This window comes from Tenrec ecaudatus, chromosome 9 (assembly GCF_050624435.1).
Source record: "Tenrec ecaudatus isolate mTenEca1 chromosome 9, mTenEca1.hap1, whole genome shotgun sequence".
In the NCBI taxonomy this organism is placed as follows: Eukaryota; Metazoa; Chordata; class Mammalia; order Afrosoricida; family Tenrecidae; genus Tenrec; species Tenrec ecaudatus.
This window is the reverse complement of record NC_134538.1, coordinates 80,865,181-80,882,797: the sequence shown is the minus strand read 5'-3', so window position 1 is coordinate 80,882,797 and position 17,617 is coordinate 80,865,181. Positions and strand designations below refer to the sequence as shown.

Sequence of the window (17,617 nt, the reverse complement as noted above, 5' to 3'; positions counted from 1 at the left end):
AGCTGCTTTACCCAGCTCCCAAGCCCCACGCATTTCCCAACAGTGGTGAGGGTTCCCTGAGACAAAGGAGACCAGGACTGGGACTTGGGTCCTAATCAAAGCTAATGAGAGCTAATCCTCACAGCTAATCCAAGAAAGCAGCTTCCCACACTGAAAAAGCTTCTTCAGAAAAGACAGGGGCCTTGAAGGAATAAGTTTGAAGTGACAGGGGTTACAAAATTTAAACGAAGGACAATGATCTGAACCTGGTTTCCATGGGCTGTGTGTGTGTGTGTGTGTGTGTGTGTGTGTGTAGGGGAATAGTTAGAACCCTTTTTTTAAAAAAAAGCCTCATGTAAATTATTACTCCTACTCTGTGAGATACTCATCTTGGCACATTCACATCATTTGGCCCATCGTTTTCAAGGGGCTGGAAGACCCCTCAAAGCCTTCCCCTTGGGTTCACCAGATGCCTTGTGATTCTAAGATCTATACCGGCTTTCCTGAAAATTAGTTGCCTTGCAGCCACCCTGATAAGACTAGCTTGGTGCCCTGCTAGTGGCGGGCTTAAGCCCGGTCCCTGTAAGGCAGCCAAATGGGCTTCCAGGTTAGGTAGGACATAGGGACAGAAGCACACACTTGCCAAGCAAGCTTACAAATGTCAGCGCAGCGCAGTACAGGCTGCATATGCCACGAGGAGGCTGCAGAGCGGAAGAAGGCAGGCCTGCTCCGGCCTGGCAGCCTGATGGTGGCATGGGCCCTTGGGTCTTCCCCGGGCTTCTTTAGAACAGTCGGATATTTTTCACCAGCAGGACTCTTTCTCAAACAAGAATGTAAGTTTTGAACTATTTCTTTTATTAACTTTAAAAAAAAGTCTGGTGTGTGTGTGTGTGTGTGTCTGTTGATGGTGGCATATCAGCCCCAACTGCCTCCCCACCCCCACCTTCCTGGCAGCAGGAAATTGCCCCGCAACCCTGGCGGTCTGGCCTGCAGCCCCGGCTTCAGCCTAGAGGTCTGGGAAGCAGCCGAAGCTCAAGTTAAATGCTGCTGAGCTCCAGGGCGGTCTCAGAGGCCCCAGTATCTCAGGCTGGTCCCCAGGCTCCAAGCTCTCTAGCCTAGGTGTGAGCTTCCATTTATAGATCGCCCTGCTTTTCCCAGCTTCCCGGCCCCACACACCTCCCAAAGAGATTAAGCAAAGTGATTCCATTGTGGCCCTGGTTGGCTTCTGGTCACTCTCTCTGTCTTACCCTTTCTATTTCTTTCCCTCTCTCCCTTTCACCCTCCTTCTCAACGGCGGCAGCGGGCTTTCTCCCTAGCCCTCCAATGCCTTTGACCTGACACCTTCCATGCCTGCTTGTTGCCACCAGACCTGGGCAGCATAAATGCCTCCTATTTTTTATTTGGGCGGTTAGGTGTCACCCCTTTCTTTAGCTGGGGGACAGCTCTCTCCACTCCTCAACCCCTAGGGCTGTGGGAGCCCAAAGAAAACCCAGGCCCTTGGAGGAAAACAAACGCCTTCTACTGAAGACTATATTATACTTCCCCGATAACTCCTGTTTCTGAACAGGTCTTTGCAACTGATGAGAAATAATAAACTGTTATTGAAGGAAACTAATTTAGTGGGGTGTTTTTTTTTTTGTTTTGGTTTTCGTTGGTTGGGTGGGTTGGGTTTGGCTTGGAAAGTACTAGACCCTGACGTCCAGCTAGCCAGTAAACAATTTGTGTCTGAAGGCTACTCTCAATGTATTTGAGACTCACAATTGTTCCAGCGACTGGCGTTGTGTTGTGAGCCATCGAGGAAAAAGAATCATCTTCCCCGCCCAGCCAGCTCTAACAAAAATCCAGGGCTTCTGACATTCACATAGCAGCAGTGTTCACATCTAGTTAGAACAAGGTGTTCTTTCCCTGGTTATCTCTGAGGACACGGACATTTCCAGGGCCATGCAATGTGATTTGTCTGTCTGCTTTGACTTCATCAGGTGTAATCTGTCCCTCCGAAATCCACGGAACAAAAATTGATCCCCCCCACCAAATCAAAGTACCATAGGGTTGGCCCTTTTCTTTGGGTGTTTTGTCATCCGCACCCTGAATCGCAGTCCCCTGTAGCCTGTCTACAATAAGCTGCTGCTGGCCTTAAAAGAGAGGCATCTCCCTGGATTTTAGGGAAGGCTCAGGCTACAGAGAACAGCTTGCCCTGTGGGCACCCACTGGATCCTGTGCTGCCTTATCCTGGCACTGTTCTGGGCAACTCACTTGAAACAAAGACAGCGTGGCTTTTGATAGGCAAATTTGGCTTAGACACACACAGAGGCCGCATCTACTTTCTCTCTGGCCCATACATTGTGTAACTGGAGAAAAGGAACTCCACACAGGGATGAGGAAAGGATGGGGATAACAAATTTTCACTGGGAGATGGAGAATCCACCCAGCCCCCATATAAATAAATGATGGTATAGTTGAAAACGTGGTGAGTGAAAACCGCCCGCGGCTTCTCCTAGAAATCGGACTTCTGGAAATGGGCCTGTTCCTGGACAAAGCAGCCGAACGAAGGGGTCTACCCAAGGAATAAGCGCCCTTGAGCCATTGTTTCCAGTAGAAACTTTGTGTTGCCCCAACCCTGCTCTCTCTTTTTCCCTTACAAATTCTTTCCGCAGCCAGCCCAACCAGGACACTCTACCTCCGCGTGCCCGCGCACTCCATGCGGACTCTTTCGGCAAAATCCAAAGATCACTTTGGAGGTTAGTGGTTGGCACACAAGGACCATCGGAAGTCGCCAACTTTTCCACAGAAGGCCTCCCTCTGCTTTCCAGCCTAAGTGGAAGTGGGCCACTAAAGCTGATGCACCCCCCTCCTCCTCCACCCCCGCCACCAAGGGCTCAAACTCAGCGGCTCAGACGGGACTCGGCCACCTCTGCACCCTGGTCCCCGCCAGCCTGAAATGACTAAACTTGTGGCCTCTTACCTTGACACATTTCCGAAATCACTGCCAAGCGACAGCTGGCTCCTCGGCGCCACGACGCCTGCAAGGCCTGGGGAGGGCGCGTTGCTTTAAAAGACCACGCCGCTGCTGCTTGAGAGTGAGCTCCCTCTTTTTTTGGAGACGAAGGGGATCAGGCAACTGAAATAACGTAACGTGCTGCTCTTAGGATCAGAAGCGAACAAAGGCCAAGAATCGCGCTGGGGTTCCTGGCTCCCCGGCGGCTTTGACATTGATCGGAAGTGCGCCATCTCGTGGAAGCTGCGCGCCTAGGCGCCACCGAGCTCCAGCCCGAGCCTGCGAGCCGAGCCGGCTCCAGCGAGAGGGAGCGGCAGCGAGCGTCGGAGAAAATGTGCCCAGTCCGCTGCTATTGAGATCGCATTTTTACATCTAAGAAATTGCTGCAAAACCCCAGCCGGGTTTATAGCGGCGCATTCCAAATATGCAAATTGGCCGGCCCCGGACGGGTTTACGACCACATTGTCACAGCCATCGGAGGATGGGCTTTTATTGGGCTCAGAAATCAAACTGGCGCCCTCTTACTGCCCGCCCGCGAGCAGTCCTCCTGGCTAGACGCTCTCTAGCAACTTACAAGACTTTGGTTAATCTTTAACCATCCCAAAGGAAGTCTTTCCCTAAATCAGGGTCTTCCCTGCCCCCCTCGCCGCTCCCCACAGGAGGACTCTTGTTTGGTCTCTGTGTGTCTATCAACCTAGCCATCCATCTGGGGTGGGTGGGGGGCGGTCTGTCCCACTCCCCTTTCAGCTTAATTTCCTCTGTCTCGCCAGTTAGACAAACACACAAACAAACAGAGAAGGGCCTGGGGCCTGGGGCCTCTCTCCAGACGCATCCCTTTGCTGTGTGTGCCTGGGTGGCTGTCCAAGGGTGGGGTAGGGTGGGCAACAAAAGGCTCTGGCCTTTCTGCCCTGCCCCTCAAGGTTATGGGTGATGTCCAAATTTAAGGCAGAAGTTCAAAGGCAGCAAACAAAGAGGAGCCGGCATCTTTTTTTCCCCCAAAGGGAAAAAGCCTGCTGAGCTGGGAGCTGGGCGGAAAGCAGTGCTCAGCGCGTTGGGCCCGCTCTGTCTGGTACCTAGGCTGGCCTCCTCTTGTTGAAGGGGACCCAAGGGCACTCCCAGTGTGATTCTGCTCCACTCCAGACCTCCCAGTCCTAAGGTGAGCAAGCGCAGCTTGGGGACAGACCCAGAAACCCACCTGAAGATCTAAGTCCTTCTCCCAGGACAGGGTCTGAGGACAGGGTGAGATCCCACATTCCAGGCTCCGAGGCACCCTGTCCCTGGGACACCGGCCCCCACTTTGCACAAAAACATGATCAGCCACCTAGTCCTCCTGAGTTTGGCTCTCACTGGAGCTAAATCCCTCCTCAGTCACCTCCCAACCTTCAGAGGCCTGGTAACTTGCCCCTTTGCTCGTGTGGGGTGCTGAAGGGGGGGTGAGGGGGGGGGCGGAGACATTTGGCAGTAAAAGGTGAGCAGGGAGAGGAATGTCACACCAGAGCCCAATGCTCAAGTTTCCATGTCTTTATTTTCCTTGTGCCCCCTCATCTCTATACATGCAAGGATGACATACACAGTGGAGTGGGTGAGAGCAGAGGACAAGACAACCCTCCTGCTTCAAACAGAGCCAGTCACAGACTCTTCTGAACACAGGGAGACAGAGGAGAGTCAACAAGAGGGTCTCCAGGTCCAAGCGGTTCACCTCCCTCCCTAGGCATCCCCCTAGCACTTTTCCAAACGTAGTCGGAGATGAAAGAGACTCTTGCCCACCCACTTCCAGCACACTCCACCAGCCTGCAGGAAATTAACGATGAAAAAATAGTATTCGAGCAAAATAGGTCATGGTTCCTTTATTTACAAGTCTTTGAACACCATCCCTGTATGAAGCATACATTCAAATATTCTTAGCAGTGAGTGAGTTTAACCGTGGAACACTGTAAACAAATACAGCCTTTAAATATTTTCTTCATCATTTTTCTTCTTCTACATTGCATCTTTTTAAATTCGCTTTGGTTCTTGCAGGGAAATAGATATATAATATAATATTTATCTTTTAAAATAATTATCCAAACCACACTCAGCTCAGCTTGGCGGGGGTCATCGGAACCTTTCCAGCACAGTTCTGGGCTCCTGGGGAGCAGAGCGAGGACACTGGGCCAGGGTGTTTTGGGGGGAGGCCGCGAGTCCCTCAGAGCTAGGTACTGCTGGCCAGGCCCTTGGCCCTGCTGCCCCACTGCTGGACACTGAGCAAATCCGAGTTTCAATTAAGTGAGGCGGCAGACTTGCCAAACTGCTGCTCTCAGCAGGCATTTCCTGCAGAAAGCTCTCTTGGTCTGGCCACTGCCCATTGACTTTTCAGCTTTTCAGTGATGTCTTCTAGCTCAGGCCACTCTGTTCTGCGATCCTGGGGCGGGGGGCGAGGGGGGGGGGCTCGGGGACTGAGTGGCAGGCCAGGACAAGATCTTGGTTTGTTAGGAAGAAAAAAACGAGGTGGGCTATAAAGAAAGGTGGCTGCTAGGAGCTCTGGCTTGTGATAGTGGGTGGCTCAGAGGGGTGGCGACCCACTGCTACCACCTGGAATAGTAGACACCCCCCTACCTCCCCTTTGAGGCTCTGCAACCCTCTTCCACCCCACATCCATCCACCTCTTAGTGCAGGGGTCTCTCACATGGACTTTGGGGAGCAGTCTAGGTTGCGTCCCCTGTCGGAGCTGATCTGGGTTGGGGGGAGTGCAAAGCTTCCTGATACAGGGGTCCTGGGACTGGAAAGGCTCCATGAGGAGGGCCTTGGGCAGGGGTCAGCTTCTGGGGGGCCTGGCAGGGGCCCAAGCCCTGGTGGATGGAGACCACACCCAAAGGCTCTCCAAAGGCTCTTAACAGTGAATCACCAGGGGCCAAAACCATTCATTCAAGTCGCTGCACACCTCTTCCACTCCAATTATGATTAGGAATTCGTAATGGAGGATGTCCAAGCAAGTTCCTCGCTGGCCACCCCATCTCCTCAAAAGTCACCACAAGACTTGACCTTGTCAAGGGCAAAGTCCTGGAATAATCTCAGGGAATGAAGCCCCCCCACTGCTTTCCAGGCCTCTGGGGCCTTAGAGGAGAGGGTTGGCTGAGTAGTACTGTAAACGGTCTCTGTTAATTTTTTTTTCCTTCATCCTTCTGTTCTGAAACCAGATTTTGACTTGCCGATCGGTGAGGTTGAGCATGCGGGACAGCTGTAGGCGCTTCTCTTTGTTGATGTAAACGCTGAAGAAGAACTCCCGCTCCAGCTCCCGGATCTGGTATTTGGTGTAAGGGCAGCGCTTTTTGCGGGTGCGTTGGCCACCTGTGGAGAGAGAAAGGGGCGACAGGGTGAGCCAGGCTTTGGGGCTGCAGTCCTAGAGCCCAAGTAGGGACGAGGCTCCCTTCTGGCCTCAGCGGCTTCACGACCTGCCCAAGCCCCCAGCCCGGCTCCCCAGGCCCCTGCACTGAGGCTCCTACTGCCGCCTGGGGACTGACTGTAGGAGGCGGCTCAGTTCCAGATAAAAGGCGGCTCCTTAGATTGGCCCCCGGGGAAGCTGCTCCCGCTGCCCCCAGCAGAAAGGAGGGCTCCTCACAGCCACAGGCCTGCTCCCACCGCCGAAGAGGCTCTCAAAAGCAGCCCGGTGGGGGTTGTCGGCTGCCTCCCGCCCCCACCAGACTAAACAAACAGCCGCACGCAGAAATGTCACCTTCCAGCACCTGGGCGGCTCAGTGCTGCACACCGCGGGGGCGATGCGGGCGGGGCCGAGCCGGCGCTCCTTCACGTCTGGCCCGGCTGCTGGGTCTTTGTCAGCTGCAGCCTGAGTCCTGGAGCCCGGCTCCTGCCTCCGCCGGCCAGCGCCCGGGCTCCGGGCTCCGGGGACGTGGCGGCAGAGCCCAGGGCCTTCCCGAGAGAGACGTAGCCCTCGCCCCCAAGCCACCCTGCCCTAGAGACGGGGCTAATGTTAGGTTTGGTGGAGGGGAAAGGGGCTTTCCGAAGCTGCAGGCAGGTTCAGTTTGGGCCTCTTTTACTACAGTCCCCCAAGACATTACCACCACTCCCCCAAGCCCAAACCTGCTTTTGACAGAATGAAGAACAATCGTGAGTAGCGTGCCGTTAGACCGACCGAGGGCGACACTAATTGTCACCACCCGGGTGGAAAATGGCTTCCTTTAGACAAAAACGGGCAACTTCGGGTTTCTTGTAATACATTGCTGGAGCTAAGAGGGCTGCTTTATCTGTTCGCCCCGCTCCTAGCGCCCTCGTTAAAACCGCGAGCCCTTTGAATCTCGGCCGCCGCTGGGGGCCCAGCGCAACACATGGCTTTTATAAAAATCTCGGGATTGCCTTGCTATCAAAGGTTCCCGGAGCCCTTTGCCGGGAATTTACGGGCGCCCACCTCCGGCTCCCCAGCCCCGGAGCTGGCCCCGAGCGGGGTCGCGCTGCCGGCCTTGGGAGCTGAGAAGGGGGAAAAGGCGAAAAAAGGAGTTGTTGTTTTTGCAGGCATGCTTTGGCCGGTGGGTATTTCACGGCCAATTTCAGCACTCGCCACGTGATCCCGCCTTTTATAACAAAGTTTTGTTGGGGGAAACCTAAAGGCCCTTCATAAACCTTATATGCTTATAAAACAGCATATAAAAATTTAACAGCGGTGCTGCGCTAGATTTCCAACTCCCCTTTCATAAAGCGCGGGGCGCTGCTTTTATACGTACTGGAGCCGCCGGCCTTGTCCTCAGTGTGCCCGGAAGACGACTCGGGGCTGCTGCTGCTCTCCGGGCGCCGCCGCCGCTCCTTCTCCTCCGCCGCCGCCGCCGCCGCCTCCCGGCAGCCGCCGCCGCCGTCCGAACTTGAAGTTGTCGGCACGCCGGGGGCCACCGCCGCCGCCGCCGCCGCCGCGGAGGTCGCTGCAGCTGCCGGGGGCCCCTTCTCGGCGCTCTTGTCCCCGGGGTAGTCGGAGGAGGCGAGGTTTTCCGGGGTGCCGTAGGCCGTCTCGAAAAACTGGTCGAAAGCCTGCGGCAGGACGCCGTTCCTGCCCACGGTGCTATAGAAATTGGAGGAGACGGCGGGGGTGGGGTGGTGGTAGACGTTGGCCGAGCTCTTGGCCAGCACGTCGCCAGGCACGCCGGCCGCGCTGGGCGCCTGCAGGCAGTCTCTGTGCACGAGCTCCTCCGCGGAGTAGCAGTGGGCCAGATTGCCACGGGGGTGCCATTTAGTGGCGGGCTCAATGGCGTACTCTCTGAAGGTCACTTCGCGCACGGGTTGGACCTGGGGCAGGTTGGAGGAGTAGGAGTATGTCATTGGGCGCGAAGACGGGGTCTGGGGCAGAAAAGAAGGGAGGCTGGAGAAATCTGGACCCGAGACGTAGTAAGTACAGCTTGGCAAATACATGTTAGAGGAGCAGGGACCACGCTCATCAAAATCCATCATTGGGCTACCCTGGGCTCTCCGCAGTAGCCGAGCTTAACATGATTCTCCCCTGCAGCTGCCTCTTTGAAGCGGATCCGTGAAGTAGAAATTTGGAGACGTAAGCTGACGTGGAAATCTATCCCCATCCTTAGCAGGGAGGTGCTGGTCACGTGACCCGATGTTGAAATTGACAAGCTGCGAGCTAGTCGGGGCCTTTTTTTTTTCCCTTTCCTTCCCCCCACCCCCCACCCCTCTACCCCCCACCCTCCCTCCCGGCTTCCTTTCTTTGTAGCCACCTCAGGGGAAGCAACAGATCGTCACTCGGTGTTCTCGCCGAAAGCACGTAATCGCCGGTGTAACTCATGTTGGCTGGGGGCCCCTCGGCGCGCGACCAGGCTGGGGTGTGCCCCTACCCCGCTCGCCTGCGCTCGGCAGCCGGCTCTGGCCCTCGAGGGGCGCCCAGGGCGGTGAGCGAGCTCAACCCCCGCGCGCGCCCCCCCCCCGCCCCTCGGGTGAGGGTGAGGGTGCCCCGGGCTGGGGTGGTCGGGTGGGAGTCAGTGGAGGCCGCGGATCTCCGAGCCTTATTCTCCTAGTGTCTCCGCGCGTGCCCCCTTCCTCGCCTCCACTGGCTTGCTCTGGGAACCACTTTGGCCTCGAGCCTGGCTGGCTGGACCCCCTTCGGGGCCAGGGTGCGCAGCTAAGATGTGCCGGCCCCGTGGCTTGCCTGATTTGCACGGTGGCTTGATTACACGCTCGCATTCACGGTCACTTCCGAAGCGCTTTAGTACCTTCCGTCCCCAAACCGCCAACTGCCCGCGAGGCTTCCCCCCGCGCTTGGTCGTGTTCCGCAGGGCCCGGAAGGGCATTCGTCTCACCCGGGATCCCCACTCGGTCTTCATTCTCGCTGCCGGCCGTCTCCCTCCTCCCTCCCTCTCTCTCTCCCTCCCGCCCTTTCGCTGCCCACCGGGGTTCAGTGGCGTTGGGCTGTGCCGCAGCGCAGGTCCGCTGCCTGCGTAGTCTGCTGGCGCCGAGAACTCGAGAGACCACGCAGTCGAAGCGAGCATGGGGCTGCTCTAGGGACGCTGGTATCCGAGGGAACCTTCTCCCGGGTATGCTGCACCTTCCGGGATGGGGGTGGCGCACCAGGCTGTTTTCAGGGGAGGGTGGGGGAGTCAAAGAGGTGGGTAAGGGCTGAGAAGTGGGTAGCCAGACTCCAATCCTTCCTCACAAAGCTCTGGAGAGTGAAAGCTGAGGTAGGGCAGGGCACAAACTCAGATGGCTCGGCGCCCTTCAGCCCTTAGTGTCACTCATCCCAGAGATGGAATACACTGTGATATGAGAGAGAAGGGATCCCCGACTCTCACCTCTGGCGGCAAAGACCCCCTCAAAAAGTCTAGTCTCCAGCAAAAGACAGAGAGAGAAAGAGAGAGAGAGAGAGAGAGAGAGAGAGACGCTAGAGCTCCTAATGTGAGTGTAGTTTTGGGGGGAACGAGAAAAGACAGACAAAAAAGGGGAAAAATAAATAGAAAGATGCCCATGGTCCTTCAAGAGTGGGTGAGCGAGGGGGTTGGGGGGAAGTGAAAGGGCACAGAGTAGCGAGGCCGAGCCTGGAGCTGGGAGGGGACCCAGCCCGGGGACCCAGCCCCCTTACAACAGTTTCTTAGACGGAGCTGGGTTATTGCTGAAGGAAAGCTGAGAAATGAAAAAGGATAACCTTTTTCCCTTTCCCTCCCGTGCAGGAAATAGCAGAAGGTATTTACATATCTCGGGGAGAATTAGAGTATAATCTCTAAGATCTTTGGTATTTAAGTGTCAACATCGATTTGTTTATTTATTGCTGAGCTGGCTGTAACTGACTCAATAGCAAATCTAATCGTGTATTGCACTGGAAAGGAATATTCTTATTATGTATCCCCCCCCCAAATGATGGCTTACCACTGCGTTTGGATGGCTGCAGTAAATATCAATAATATCAGCTAATTATGCTACAGTGGGGTAAACTAATTTATTAGCATTCATGTTTATGTGGCTCCCTCCCTTTCCTCCCCCCTTTATAAGGGTTGCTTATCGCAAATCGAGTTCCTTGGAGACACATCGGTTTAATGAACTCTTTATTCAAGATGTGCTGCAAGAACTTTCATGCCCTTGAATCCTTGGAAGATGAACTTAAAATTATTTGTGCATCTTCAGCTTAACTTGACATATTTCTCCACTTGCTTGTGCAGTGGGTGGTAGTGGTGTGAATGAGAAGGGTCAGTGAGAAGGAAGGGGAGAAGGTAGCTGGAGAAAGGGGCGCTGAGACCCCCTAAACCTGGGAATCACAGGATTGTCCTGCAGTGGGAAGGGGGGAGAGAGAGAGAGAGACACTCTGATTTCTAAAAACAACCAACAGGGCAAAATATTTGTTTCTCTACAGTATCTCTTTCTTGAAGACAAAACATAAGAGAGAAGGAGAGGCTTGCAAACAGAATGCGCACTGTGCCTTGGCTTGATTTTTCCGCCATCCCCAACTGTCTTCCAGCAGCCCACCCAGTCCCCGCCACCCGGACCCAGGAACAAAAGGAATGTAGGAGGTTTCAGTGACTTTGTCATAACAAAGGCGCCACCATTGCGGGGGCTCGCCCCGCCCCTGGGTGAAGGCAAACTAATTCTTGCACTTGTATTAGGGCTTTTAAGACCATAATTGAACTCTGGGGCATCTAGGGGGAACCGAAAACAGTTCTAGACAGACCTGTGGTTTTATAGCAGTTTTGGCAGTCAACTTCAGCTTGTGCCTAAACAGACGGCCACGGTGGCCCGGCCGCCTGCGGGGGACGCCCAGCCCCATTCCCCTCCCCAGGCTGCTGCAGCCCCTCCTAATTAGGCCATTTCCCCCTCGGTGCTGGCATAGCGGGTGCCCGCAGAAAGGTATGTAATGGGGGCGTGCGACGCTGCTCCACTTCACCTATGCCTCTCCTGTTCTCCTTGAGGGCCAAGCCAAAAGGGTTCCCGGCAAGTCTGGATCCCATGGGTGGCTGCGGAAGACAAAGGAGAATTTCTCGGGAAAGACTGGGCCAAGGAAGGTGCTCTGTGAGCGGTTGGCGGGGCAATTCAGGATGCTGAGCCGAAGCTGCATACCCGAGGGACTTGCAGCTTGGAAGGGGGGCGGGTGGGGGCGCTGCCGTGAAGGTGAACGAGGAAAAAGGGTTTCCGTGCTAGGAGAAAAGAAAATGCCTGGGGCGGCCGAATGCCTTTAGTCCCCAACAGGCGCAGGAGGGGCCGCTCAGATCGCCCAGGCTGCGCGGCGTTCCCAGTTTGGCCGGCCTGGTCCCGAGTAGGCGGCCCGGCGGAGTCGGTTTGACCAAACCGACCGGCTAGGGGGCAGGGAGGGGCTCCACTCGGAGGAGCAGACCAAATCTTGGGGAAGAAAGGGGAGGCAGAGCTGCGGGTCCTTGGATTTGACTCTGCTCTTAGCCTGATTGACTCTTCCGCTTCGCAGGAGGCCCAGCACTTGAGTTCAGCTCCGTGGAGCTCCCGCGAAGACCCGCCTGGAGCAAGGCTGCCCCAAAGGCCAAGTCCCACTGGCATTTCTTGAAGAGGCTGCGGCTGGCAGGGCTGTGACATTGGCCCCAGCGACCGGATTCCCACGAGCAGTCCTTTCTCAGGAGCGCCCAGAGCGCGGGCCATCTCCCGAAAACAGTCCTCTGCGCCTATTTCCGTGTATCGTCCACCCGGAGCCCGAGGGCGGCTCATGCAAGAGGCCAGAACTGTTTTGGAGGATGAAAAACAAAGGCAGGAAGTGGCGGCGGCCTGACGGTGCGTGTGTGTCTGCGGAGAAGGGAGGGAGCGCTTGCAATCTCTGGTTGTTTTGTGTCAAACTTCAAGGTCTAGGCGGTCCGAGCCTGGCCGGGCCGCGCCGCTCCAGTGCGGCGTTGGGAGCTGGTCACCCGGCCAGCAGGCCCGCTTCAGCCTTGGCAGGCGGAAAAGGCCAACAAGGCCCATCTTCTCAGCCAAACAGACCTAACCTGTCTGGGGCTTAGTTTGATTTGGCCCCAAAGGTGAGCGGGGGTCGGGGTGAGTGGGGGGATGGAAGGAAGATGTCCTGTTCTTCTGGGACCCTCCCTGGCGGGCAGAGTGCGTCGGGGGCGGATCCCTGCGCCCTGAGAGCCACTCGCGTTCCAAGGCAGGACAAGAAATAAAGTGGGAAGGGGCTCCTCTGCCCAACACTGCTGTCTCTGCTTCTTCTTGCAGTCCCCTGGGCAGGGTGGGGGGCCGCGGCTGGAGAGCGCCAGAGGCCAGGGCCGAGCAGGGGCGGTCTCCCACCGTCGGTGGGCACCCCAGGTTTTTCACTATGGCTGTAGGGAAGGGGGCAAGCACTATTGCTCCACAGACGAGTTTAAGGGCCGCTTATGCCAAGGGAGGATAGAACTGGGGACAGGGAGGGTAGCCCCTCCATCCTCAAAGCTCCAAAGTCCAACTCAGGGCCACTCCTGGGTGGTTCTCTAGTCTCCTTGGGATGGCCATGGCCAAGGCCAAGGCGACTGCCTGCTGCCCCTGGGAGTCTGCCAATTCAAAGACACTTTCCCTGAATGTTCAAGATGTCATCAGAGCATGGATGCCAGCGCTGGACTGCCCACTTGCCTAGTTCCTTACCTTAGTTGCTCCGGGCCTCTCTCCACTTCTCTCCTGCCTCCCTTGAGACCACTGGCCTCCTCTCTTTCCTGAGCCACAAGAGCTGAGGTGTCACCCAAGGACACTCAGCACAGAGAGATAGGGCGCTGTTTGCTGGGTTCCTGCCTGTCCCTAAATGCGTGCCTCTACCAGAAGCCTGTGCTGGGTCTCCTCCTCCCTTGAACTATTTCTCTAGCCCAAGGCCCTCCTTTACCAGCACCGGGCTTTCTCTCTTCTTGGAATCTAGGCCCTACTTCTTTAGCGTGGCCAATATGGACTGGTATGGGCCCAATGATCAGAGGAAGGAGAATCTGGCTTCCAAAGCATACCCTGTTTCCTAGTGGATTTGGCTGATCAATTAGAGCACCATTTAAAAAACGAAAGACAAAAAAACAAACAAAAACCCGCCTCTAGCTATCTTCCCTCCTATTTTCCTTTGCCCACAAATGCAGGCCTGTTTCTAGACAACTACCCAGAAGACCATTCTAACTCTGGTTGGCCAGACTGTACAGGCACAGGTGCCACAGCTGGCTGGCAGGCTGGAGTGGTAGCGCTGACCACAAAGGCGAAGGCCCTCCCTGGGGTAGGTTGGAGGCCACCCATTCACTTGAGAGACCTCTCTTTCAAGTGAGGAAATGGCCTGCGGGCTGGGTTGCTCCTTCTTCCATAGCACCTAAAAAGGTGAGTTATATGGGGAGGCTGTAGAAATAGCCCAACATTTTTTTTTTCTCAGGAAACAGTCTTCTGGCAAATTATGCTCCATCACATTTCCAAGAACTGTCTGGAGGCGGTGTGTGTGTGTGTGTGTGTGTGTGTGTGTGTGTGTGTGTGTGTGTGTGTGTTGGCTGCCAGGAGATATCAGGAGACTCCATCACTACCAGGTGCAGATAGGGGCTAATGCGTCCCATTGGTGAGCCACGTAGTTGTCCCCCAAGTTCTCTCACCCTTCATCTAAAACTCGGGAACATGTAACAACTTGAACTTGACCTAGGTGGTGTGGTAGTATGGGTTGCAGGTTCAATCTCATTCTGAAATGCCCCCGCCCCCCCAAACATCTGACAAAGTCTACATTCCTCCCCTGGCCACTGGGGGGTGACCCCAGGTCTCTCAGCTCAGGCTCTCCACCAATCTGGTTATTATTTAGTTTAGTGGGCTCCAAACTGACCAGAAGAGAATCGCACCTTCCTTTGAGGAAAAGGGGTTTGATTTTTATTGTTGCGGATGACTACAGAGGGTGTTCCTCATATAGAATGGTGACAAAGGGGGGCTGTGGGCTTTGAAAGGTGAAGCCCTGGCCCTGTGCGATGTTATGACTCCCATTCTCCCTTCAGCTTCGGCCCAAACGGGTTTCCTCAGCAGAGTGGGCCTGTCCTAAGGGAGACAAAAGAAGGCGCTGGGCCAGAAGACTGGCCAGTTGTCTGGGTCTGGGCTCCAAAGCTGTGACTCTCTGGAGGCCCCTGTGCCCTTAAGGCTTCCTTAGGGCAGTGCCTTGCAATGCTCAGTTTCCATTCAACACCCCTGGCTTCTCACACTCCAGGACTCTGCAGAGCTAGGCTCCAGAGCCCCCTCCCACCTGCCCTGCTGGCCACCCAGTGATGGGTCAGGACACAGAATCTACTCCCAATACATCTTCCCTGGGGGGCAGCGGTGAAGCCCTGGAACTAAAGCCCCGTGTTTCTGCCTTTGGGAAAGAAATCATTTCTAGAGTCCCTCTCATTCACCAGGAGCCATGGGGTGAGTGGCAAGGGGACTTAGATGACTTAGAGGACTGGGCCTGATGCTTGCCAGGGGAGGCCAGCTATGGGAAGAATAGAGGCTCTAGACTTCATGGAGTTTTGGGGTCCACAGTCAAGGATCTTTGCTTGGGTCAGAGGTCTCCTCCCCGCTTTAGACCGGAGGAGAGTATTAAGGGCTTTAGCAAAGGTCTGGTGGGCATTGAGTGAACAGGCCTAAACTCAGGGGTCCCAGGAGTGGCTCCTGGGTAGGGCTCTGGCTTCCGGCCTGACCAGGCCTCTTGTTCCTACCAGGGCCCAGAATGCCGAAGCAGCGAAGCAGCAGCGGCGTCTGCTCCCCTGGGCTTGTGGTCTGCATCACTTTCTCTCCCTCTGGCGCCAGGCAGCCCGGGGCCGGCAGATTCCACTTGTCCCGCAGGCACCGACTGCACAGGGTCTTGGCCACCCTGGCAGTAGGGACGCCCTGTCCTCACCAACAGGATTTGGGGCAGGAGAGTTGGAAACCAGAAACAATCTCTGCCTCCAATCGGCGAGCCCAGACTAACAGAACCCTCTTGCAGCAGGGATGATGGCACAGCCGATTGGAGGTACAGTGCCCTGACCATGGCGGTGGCCCAGGCGCCCAGGACTTGACCTTTAGGATGGCGGATAGGGGTGGAGGGCGCTCTCTGAGCCGCGGGAAGTAGAGCGCTACGGTCCCAGGCTTCTCCCACCCAATCGCAACTCACGCAGGCTGCGCCACTCGCCTCACCCACCCCCACGCTCCCCGCCCCTCCCATTTTGTGCGGTGGCCTCTGCCGGGAACAAAGCACCCAGCGCTGTTCTCACCATCTTCTCTAAGAGCTTCAGCGCCCTCCCGAGCCCTCACAGACCACGATTAGAGCAGACATTCTCAGGCCATCCCTGGTGCCAGTCGGACTGCGAGGGTGTACAGGCTCTGGCCTCGGGTGGTGGGGCCTACGGCCGGCTGAGTGGGGCGACGGAGAGGCGCGGGGCCCAGGGCGGCCGGGCCACGGGCTCAGGCTGCTAGGACCCGCGACGTGGCCTTGAGGGCCCAGCTCTGCCTCTGCTCCCGTCCATCCCATCGCTCAGTCTTGGGCTCAGAAAGCGGAAGGATTCGGTAGAGGAAAAAACACTTTCTTTTCAGCCCTTCTCAGAACCCCTTTTTAGAGAAAATGTCCCTGTCAAGTTTTATTTCCCCGTTGCAAACCACCTTCCATGCTGCCAAGAATTAAGAGCAGGGGAGATTAAATACCCGATTATTCTCTTGGGGAGGGAAGGGCGGGGCGGAGAAAGGGGCACCCGCACAAAGCATTCATTGGAATTGGCTGGTTCTCTTCGAAGAACGCCCCGAGGGTCCCATGGAAGGCCCGTGTTGGGCCAAGGTGACGTCAGCTTGCCGCCGCGGGGGGCGACTGGGCGCGGGCAGGTCCGCAGTCTTCCAGGGTTCCTGATCCTCTTGGGTGCCAAGCCCTCCTGGGTGCCCGACGCGGGCGTCCGGCCTACAGCCCTGGCCGCACACCCCAGGCGGCCACTGCAAGTCCAGACGGGGCCTCCTCGCCGACGGGTCCAGCCTCCATTTTGAATAGGAGTTTTGAGTTCCGCCTCTGTCCCCTAAGGGTGCGACATCAGATGGGTCCCTACGCAGTCCAGCACAGCTTCTTCTTCCCTGCACCCCGCTCCTGGGAGGGCGCGAGCCGCCCCCCAGCCGCCTGGGAGGACGAGGCTCTTCCCTTCGAGGTGCCACTTAATTAATTACGGCGGCCTGGTGTGTTTCACTTCTCAATGGCGATGCAGAGCCGGACCGAGGTGAGAGCAACTGTGTGGGGGGCCTGGGCTGCTTGGGAACCTTTGCTGCGCCAGCGTCTCGGTCTCCTTCCCCGAACTTCTTTAAGAGCAAATGAAACAGCCAACACCTCGCACAGACAAGCCGGGCAGAACTCGGCCATTTTTATAAAGAACGAAATGGGCAGTTATTTACCCGGCGACTGAAAACTCAATTAGCGCGCCTGTCCTGAAACCCAGACCATCAATCTCCCCAGGCCGCTTGGATAAAGCTCCATCTTTGCTTAGGAAAAATGGGATGTGATCCACTCTCCGTACATTTTCTCTTGATTCTCTGACACACATTCGATCAACTTTAAAGGAATGCTCATAAATCAGCCCGGCCCTGGCGTCTCCTCCATCGCGGCCGGCGAGTCCGGAAGGGCGCCTGGGTTCCCCCGAGTCTGGGGATTAGCAGTCCCCAGCAACCTCGGTCTGCGCTCCTGGGCAGCCTGGGGCGGAGCTCCTGGACTTCGCTGCGAGCGAGCGAGCGAGCGAGCGAGATGCCCGCCTGGGGCCGCCCCGCCGCCCGCGCCGCATCTTCCCGAACTCTCTCAGCGCGGCACGCAGTAGCGGGTACTCTGCGCCCAGATTACAAGGCGCGGCGAGGGAGATCTGGGTCGTCAACTCCCCTTGAACAACTGTATCCCTGGAATCCTCGTGAATATTTAAGAAAGCATTCCAATCAGGTTGGATTTGTAAAAAATATATAATAATAATAATAAAAAAAATTAAAATAACACATTTTCCTTTTCCTCTTTTTCCCCCCTTGGAAAATTCCTTACCTTTCTCTACCCCTCTCTCCTTTTAAGAACAATGTAAACGAATAGCTTCAACTCTGCGTCAGGCATAAACAGCAGTGGAATGCACCAGTGATATTTTACAGTCATCTACTTAAAATACTATAATAAATTCGACAGTGTTGCAGCCCCTACTGTCTCCCCTGTTTCCGTGTTCATAGTTCCTTTATTATTCAGGAAGCTTCCTTTTTTGAGAAAGGACACTTGACACTACATGTAGGCCAGAG

The 17,617-nt window shown here is 55.9% G+C and overlaps 1 protein-coding gene and 1 long non-coding RNA gene across 2 annotated transcripts; one reads left to right on the top strand and one right to left on the bottom strand.

Annotated features, from left to right (window-relative positions):
- Positions 1-4,805: 4,805 nt before the first annotated feature.
- On the bottom strand, positions 4,806-8,562 carry HOXA11 (homeobox A11). The gene is made up of 2 exons (XM_075558245.1): positions 7,690-8,562; positions 4,806-6,301 (listed from the first exon to the last, which is right to left on the bottom strand). The coding sequence occupies exons 1-2, from the start codon at positions 8,402-8,404 to the stop codon at positions 6,069-6,071; spliced, it is 948 nt and encodes a 315-aa protein (XP_075414360.1). The 5' UTR covers positions 8,405-8,562; the 3' UTR covers positions 4,806-6,068.
- On the top strand, positions 7,680-12,596 carry LOC142456905 (uncharacterized). Its single transcript, XR_012786111.1, has 3 exons — positions 7,680-9,492; positions 10,800-11,290; positions 11,862-12,596. It is a non-coding gene; the product is annotated as an uncharacterized LOC142456905 (long non-coding RNA).
- The last annotated feature ends 5,021 nt before the right edge of the window (positions 12,597-17,617 follow it).

Bases quoted from the DNA above. Each gene is read 5' to 3' on its own strand.
- HOXA11 (XM_075558245.1), bottom strand. From the start codon at position 8,404: ATGATGGATTTTGATGAGCGTGGTCCCTGCTCCTCTAACATGTATTTG. The intron at 6,302-7,689 runs GTACGTATAAAA...CTCTCTCCACAG, and splicing joins GGACAAGGCCGGCGGCTCCA to GTGGCCAACGCACCCGCAAA.